Source organism: Sinocyclocheilus rhinocerous, unplaced genomic scaffold (assembly GCF_001515625.1).
Source record: "Sinocyclocheilus rhinocerous isolate Xijiao unplaced genomic scaffold, SAMN03320098_v1.1 scaffold220, whole genome shotgun sequence".
Lineage (NCBI taxonomy): Eukaryota > Metazoa > Chordata > Actinopteri > Cypriniformes > Cyprinidae > Sinocyclocheilus > Sinocyclocheilus rhinocerous.
The window spans coordinates 1,185,579-1,193,722 of record NW_015666573.1 but is presented as its reverse complement, the minus strand read 5'-3'; the positions used below and the strand labels follow the sequence as shown (position 1 = coordinate 1,193,722).

Here is an 8,144-nt window from a genome sequence, read left to right as displayed (position 1 = left end):
ATGGGTAAGATACACACAAAATATCTCTGGATATTTGAGTACAGTACATAACACAAATTTATCTCTGGATATTTGATTGTTAAATATTTACCAGTATTAAATATATCAAGAGTCGTAAATGTCTTAAAAAATCAGCTGTTTCTCTCTTATTAGCATTTGGCACTTAGCATAGCTTGCTACAAACAAGTTTTGACAGTGTTTGTGTTGTGCTCAAAAGCTTATGCACAGACTTAGTCTTATGAATCATGTAATTGTGAGACTGTTTCTCAGAGCTTGTTTCCCTCAGGACACAGATGCTAACCACAAGACATTCTTTTTACAGGCAGAGAGCTGCATTCAACTCGATGGTAAATGCAAATCATCAGTGCATTTATCTGTTGTTTTGTAGTTGCTGATACCCTTTAGACAGCTTGATATTTTTAGAGAGGGCCACACTGATCAAAATAGCACAAGGAGTTTGATAAGAAGGTACATGGCGGAAAAGCAGCAGTAATTGCCTCCTGTCTGTTGCCATTTTAAGTTCCCTATCATGAACATCACTTCCTTCCTCAGTCATCTGCTTAGCCCCAACAGGCTATTTATTTTGTTATCTAAACAGTTCCTGTCTCTGTGTTTATCCTCTGACAGGTCATACAGGTTTGTGTGACTTAGCCAGGTGCTGCTATGTTATGCATCTCTGAGTGCCTTACTTGATAATTGTCTGATATGAAGTGCTGACTGACTTTATTTGCTTAAATTCAAATTCTGAACACAGGACTTTATGCATATGGGATAGTCTGATTAGGGCACTCGGCTGTATTTGACTAAGCTTTGAATAAGCCATTCTAAAACCTTATGTCCATAAAGCAAGATAATATTAAAAGGCTTATGTCCATTCGGCAGCATAAAATAATTTTGTGGACTGAATAAGAGAGATGACAGTGGTTTCTTGTTCAGTATCACAGGGTCCGGGGTGACCGGGGGTGGTCTCACGCTGAGGTTTGGGGTCAGTAACGGATCAACAAAGATACTGATTTCTTACTGTGACACTCACTTCACTGAGAGCTGTGTGAAATACTTTGTGTGTGTGTATACAGTGTTTCTGTAAACATTCTTAATGACCTTCTGTGTAGTTTATAGGGGCCACACCCCTACGAACTTATTCCTAGCAATTTGCTAAAGGAGTTTTGTGATGGTATTATTGAAAAATAATTCCCTTTTGTGTTCCACAGGAAAAAAAAAACTCATACAGATTTGAGTTTTTGGATGAACTGTCCTTTAAATATTGCACCCTTTATTATTAACATTTTAAATGTTTATCATGTGGGTGGTTTTTCAATCCATGCATGTATTTAGAGCTAGTCATGTTGTGTAAATCTCTAAGTCAAGGGCCCAATCTGTCAGTAGGCACTTCCCATTTTGAGGTCTGTTTCTTTAAGAGAAAAGGGAGGAGGAGTGTCGTCAGGCTCTGAGTTTTGAACGCCTCTTTTTTTTAAACAGAAATTCCTCTCTCAAGAGTTTGGCATTTCCTCTGAGCTCACACACTGAGAGCCCGCTCTCCTGTTTCACACAGTGCTCACTTGCGACAAAAGCGGGGATTTTCAAACATCCTGGCTGAGAGGACTCCTCTTGCCCTCGAGGAGTCTCCAAGAGAGAACTGCTGGACGATCACTACGAGAGGCATGTGCGTCTTTCTCCACATGTGCTGGGCCACAGCAAAGCCCATGTTGCCAAGCTGGTGAGTGAACTTGTCAGGGTGGGTCGCACCGATGTCCCGCCGGAGTCTTCTCTGGCCTTCCGGGGTGACTTCATCCAGATCGGCAGCTCCTATGAGGAGCACAAGGTGGGCTCACCTGACTGCTTTGACATCATCGTGCCTCTGAGGGCACCTCGTGGGCTAAAAATGGAGGCCGGTGTTTGCACTGACAAACCTGGAGGGCCACCGCTTTGCACGCTAAACACACCTCGCAAAGCGGAATGGACACGCCGTCACAAGGCCTTCATGGACACGTTCATGCACTTGCACAATGCTCAAAGAATCTATAGGATGAGCCCAGATTCCGTCCAGCGCTGGTTTTACACAGCTACCCAGCGCCGCCTCGCTGCCATCCGTTACCCGTTTGAGCAGCGCTGTTCCCTTAGCCTGTCTCTCAGTGAGGAGCAGCAGGTGCTCCTCCGTCTGACCCCCCGCTCCGATTACGTCTGCTGCCACATCTCCATGGGCATTCGCCTGATCCCTGCCTTTCCTCTTGGTGATGGCGCCTTCTTGGTAGCATCCCAGCAGGGTCAGCAAGGAGAAGACCTTTGGACGGTGTACTTTCCCAGACAGGAGCAGAGACTGCTGGCGTGGCTAAAAGGTAGACTACCCCCCAACTCGTGTCATCTGAAGTGCCTTCAGCTCCTTAAAGAGGTACGTAACCTCAGTGGGGAGACTCTGGACCAGCAGTCTGGAGCTGAGTGGGGAGGAGTGCTTTCATCCTATGCTTTGAAGACAGCTTGGCTTCGTCTACTGCTCAGTACACCCCCTGAAACCTGGGATGAGTGCAACCTTGTGGACCGGCTGGATGATCTTCTTCGTAGTCTAAGGGAGAGCTTACAGTCTCGGGCTCTCTGCCATATACTCCTCGGAGGCGTTAGTGGGTTTCTGCCAGACTCTATCGTTCTTCCCAAACTCGTAAAGGAGACGGTACCCTCCAACCTGTGGGCAGAATTCAGTGACGTCACCCTCGATATGGTCTCCGCCCGACTGGCCTACTCCTGGAACCACCTCCCTCGCCTAATTCGCCTCGGGCGACCACAGAGGACCAGTCTTGGCAGAGGTGTTCGCTGCAAATATATTGATGCAGAGTAAAGGTCAACTATAGCTGGTATTGCTGAACACAAACAGATGTTGGTTACAGATGTTGTTTATGTTTTCGGAAAATTTATGTCCGATTAAATTGGTTTTTTTTTCCCCAAAGGTAGCAGTCAAAGACAAGAATGTAAATAGTAGCATTCAGTAGGTACAGCAATACTTTTATCAAATCAGTCTTCGTTCTGTACAATGTATCAGTATTGTACTGTAATTGTAGGACGTTCTTTGAAAAGCAAGGTCATTCGAATTTCAGTTTGTGTTTATTTTCTTCTCATGCAAATTTATTTAGTATTTCTAGAGAAAAATTCTGATATGTTAAAACTTGCTGTTTAAAAGAACAGTAACCGTTTTATATATTTAGTTCACTCCAGGTGTTAGTTTGGAGATCACTCATGCGTCTGAGCTGCTAGACTTGTGTTGACTCAGGGTGACCATGATGTCTCGGTTATGGGGTAGTGAGTAGTCAAAACAGCATAAACACCAAAGTTTTTCCACACCCACAAAGTATTAGTAATGCCAGCCTAAACAGATGAACATCCAGTGTGACCACTGTAAAAATATCTTCTGCTGTGACATTTTGATCAAACAATGTAAAATGTATAGCCTGATCATTGCAAAACACCTGACAGACCCAAATATATCCTTTATTTTGAATGAATAAATGAGCAATATTGTTTCATAACTGTAGCAATTTCAGTATTGTTTAATTGATTGCTTAAGAGTTCCATAATTGGTGCTTTAGATCACCTCAGTTCATTACCTAAATTGGTCCTCTTAAGGATAAGGTACTGATGGCATGCCCTTTGCTTCACTTCATCTTACTTGTCTACAGGGACCCCAACATGCGTGCACATGATCTTCTCCCTCAGAGACATGCCTCTACCGGTTGTCACCATGGAGACATGCTACCTCAGCCCAGGGTCACTTATTCATGCTGTAGCTTTAGTTTTAATGGCTGATTGCATTTACTTTCACAAAGGAAGCAGAGATCTATATTGATCTCTTGCAGGTACTAAGTGCCACAGGCTTAGTTTGTTAGTCTCTTTCCTGTTCATACCTCATCCATCAACCTGTTCTTGAACAAAGTGTTCATGGTCATGTATGTCAGACATATCTTAGTTTCATCAACTTCACAGGGAAATGTTTGTGGTACCTAAGCAAAAGTCTTTGAGGCTTATTTTTGTCTGTTGTCTGAAAGCAGAACAGAAAATGAAATAAGGAAATGAAACAGGACACGCTCTGAAAACAATCCTTAAATGTAGTCCAAAACAAGTCATATAAAATACAGAGTAACTAATGTTGAATGTATATTTATATTAATGTATATGTCATTTAATGTATATTTGGTACTGTATGTGAATGTAAGTTAATTGTAAAGCACATTGTACTTGATGTACATATTAGAGAAAAACAATCTGTGTCTGTGTCTGTGTGTGTGTGTGTGTGTGTGTGTGTGTGGTAGACATAATTTATGCATGTACTTTAATACATGAATTGAAATAAATATCTATATTTTGGACTGCACACAGTTTTGTTGAATATTTGCTGTTTGTAACACCTAAAACAATTTTTGACAGTGGTAGAGAAAATAGAATATGGAAACAGAACGGAAAGACTGCATGCCATATCAGCAATTTATTATTTTATTTGCCATATTTTTTTCTATAAACAGCTGGTGCGATTGTCTTCAATTAAAAGAAATATACATGCTTCAGGTAAAAAAATAAATAAATAAATATATATATATAATTTTTTTGAATGCAGTCTATACATTTGTATAGACTGCACAGTACAGCTTGCTCTTTTTAATTTTAATATTTTATTTTTCATAATAAACTCCAAACGAATTTATTTTCACTCAGGCACAGTCACCGTAATTATCTTCTGTGGAGTCTTGTTTTTCAGTGTTTATTCTCAATTGAGTGTTATATTTAGAGCAATGTGGCTCAGTGTAAATTGTAGTGTGGCATAAAGCTGGTGCTCTCTAACATAAGGATATCATCTCATCCTTTCTAATTATCATTTAATTTATGCACTTGCTTGCAGGATTTGATTTGTTGGCAAAGATGACCACAGCTGTAGTCATGGACATATTATTGCATTGGAATGTGGGTGCCACAAGAGGTCAGTATGTGTTTGGGGGACAAATAATTTAGGATAAAAAGAGTTTAATTGAAAACAAAGTCAATTCTGCTTGTTTTAACAATCTCACAGTATGCAAGGTAAAATGCTCTGTATCTTTATAGTGTCTAGCTCCCTCTAATAATCATTTCAAATGTGACAGATGTCTTGGGTGTAGGTGGGCCATATAGATTTACTCAAACATTCTCTATGAACCCAGTCATTTGGAACTTAAAGTGGATATATGGCACCTAAATTTAAAGGAATAGTTCACCCAACATTCCTGCAATCATTTACATAATATGCTTCATGTTCACCCTGAACGCTCAAATGACTTACTTTAGCAATTAGTCAACAACAATATGTTTGCATCTGTCGAGCTCCAAAAAAAGCATCATAAATGATCATATATTCCAAGCTTTCTGAAATCAAATGATAGTTTTGTGTGTGGAACAGACTGAAAATTAAGTCATGAATAAGCTATTTACTTTAAATTTTGCCTGCCAGCTGGGGCCACCATCCATTTTAATTGTACAGAAAAGAGCAGCTTGGACATTCTACTATAAATACTGTAACCCTTTTGTGGAAATCATATGGGTCAAAAGACACTGTGAGAAAATGACAGAATTGTCATTTTGGGTGAACTATGTCTTTAAAACATAGCAGAAAGATGCCTGATATGACAGCAGAGGTCACTGCAAGTCTATGTTTAATTTTTTTTATCAGGCATCCACAGGTTCTCGAGAACAGAAACAAATGAAGCACCTGAAATCACACAATCTCTCTCCCTCTCAGTATTTTTCTGTCTGCATTCAACTGTTTATCATATCATCCTTCTATCATAAAAATATGAATGTTTTCCCTCATCCATGCATTTGTATTGAAACAATGGGTTACACTTGAAATCTCTCTTAAAATCCTTAATGGTTTCTTAAGTCTTATTTATTTCGAATGTTGTGATTTCTCAATTCTGTTATTTTCTGTTCTATTCTATTCCATGTGCCGACCTAAAACTTCCCAAGTATTATTTACTCCCAATGTTCTTCTATTTAAACATCTTAGTTTTTTCCTTGCCCATGTCACTTTTTGGCTTCCTCACTAGTTAGTTTGTACAGCACTAATTTATTACTAATTTGTTTACTAATTTATTACCAATTTGTTTACTAATTTATGCACATTTATTTTTGTACAAAATGTATGATTTTTTTTTAAGTCTCTTATGCTCACAAAGGCTGCATTTATTTGATCATAAATGAGTAAAACCAGCAATGTTGGGAAATATTAGTACAATTTCAAAGAATTGTATATATTTTTAAAATGTAAGCTGAATTTTCAGCAGTCAATAAACCAGTCTTCAGTGTCACATGATCCTTTAGAAATCATTTTAAAATGCTGATTTTCTGCTCAACATTACTGAAAAAAAAATGTTTTATCAATGTTGAAAGCAGTTGTCCTTCTTTATTTTTTTGGTGAAAACCATAATTCTATTTTTATTTTATTCAAGATTCTTTGATGAATAGAACGCTCAAAAGCTCAAAATAGCATTTATTTGAAAAATAAATCTTTTGATCAATTTAATGTTTCCTTACTGTATAAAACTCAAAAATAAATTTGATAAATAATTTCAAAAAGATAAAATAAAATCAATCTTATTGACTAAAACTTTTTAACTGTAGTGTATGTTTTTCAGGTGCTGTAGTTCAGTCAAACACTCTCTGTGAAATTTTAGACCCCAAAACCTGACATGCTCCATACATGCCGAGTTTGGTGAGCGAGGCCTTTTAGCAACAGGTCATGTGCCACTGCCGTTTCCAAGGAAACTTACTTTAAAGTTCCTTGTGATCTACCCACTCAGATTACAATGTTGCACCACAAATGCCCATCCTGTCATACAGTGGGTATAGAAAAGAATCACTCCCCTTTAAAACAATCACATTTTGTTGCTTTGCAGCCTGAAATGAAGACAGTTTTTGTTTTATCCAGCTACTGTATTTATTTACTGCAACTTATAACTTTCAAGTGAAAGATATAACACCAAAAGGTTTTTTTTTTTTTTTTAAATAAAAATAAAAAAACAGAATCACTGCATTGGAAAAAGGATCACCTTTAACTGAAAAATTAGTGTTTACTATTGTCATTTTTGCATTATTGACACACTATTTTCCTAATTAATGCTGTTCAGTTGCTTTGACACAATCTGTATTGTTAAAAGCGCTATATAAATAAAGGTGACTTGACTTGACTTGACAAGGCAAGGACATTCAGCTTTTTCTCCTTCAACCTCTGTGTGCTCAGTTTTGATGTGTGCTTTGGGTCATTGTCATGTTGGAAGGTAAACCTTCTCCCCATTGACAACTTTCTGGCAGAGGGCAGCAGATTTTCCTCAAGAATTTGATGGTATTTTGCCCCTATCCACTTTTCCTTCTATCCTGACAAGTCCTCCAGTCCCTGCTGTAGAGAAACACCCGCATAACAGGATATTACCACCTCCATGCTTTACTGTAAATGCTGTTGTAACAATGTTTGTAGATCGGGGAAGAAGGAGGCGGGAACCGGCGAACATTTAAACATAAAACTTTAAGAAACAAATGAACAAACACAAAATGAAAGTAAAATCGGCAGCCCTTCATGGACGACTGCCGCATAAAACATAACAAAACAACAACATAAATAATCCAGGCCTGGTCTTCTCTCATCTTGCACTGTCGTCACTCCTCCTTTTTATCCTTCTGGAGCTCCACTATGGGACTCGAGACCGGTGAGTGGCGCAGGTGTCGCTCATTATTATTTACTCCACCTGCCTCGCTCCACTTCCACGGCTCTCGACCCCACCCCACTCGTCACAGCTGTTATTTGGATGGTGAGCTGTATTGGATTTCTGTCAGACATATATCGTTTGGTGTTGAGACCAAATAATTCCATTTTAGTCTCATCTACCTCAAAATCTTCAAGGTGTGTTTTGACAAAGCTCAGTCGTGACTGCATGTGGCCTTTTTTTAGAGGAGTGGCTTTTTTCTTGCAACCCTCCCATACCAGCCACATTTGTGGAGAATTTGTGATATTTTTGTCACATGCACACAATGACCACTCTTTGTCATAAATTCCTGCAGCTGCTTCAGAGTTGCTGTAGGACTCTTGGTCGCCTCTCTGACCAGTTTCTCGGCCTCTTGGTTGCCTCTCTGATCAGTTT

The 8,144-nt window shown here is 39.1% G+C and overlaps 1 protein-coding gene across 1 annotated transcript; it reads left to right on the top strand.

Annotated features, from left to right (window-relative positions):
• LOC107732846 (inositol 1,4,5-trisphosphate receptor-interacting protein-like 2) lies at positions 1 to 4,351 on the top strand. The gene is made up of 2 exons (XM_016544266.1): positions 1 to 4; positions 1,620 to 4,351. Exons 1-2 carry the CDS (start codon positions 1 to 3, stop codon positions 2,828 to 2,830), a joined length of 1,215 nt encoding a protein of 404 aa, XP_016399752.1. The 3' UTR covers positions 2,831 to 4,351.
• Positions 4,352 to 8,144: the final 3,793 nt, after the last annotated feature.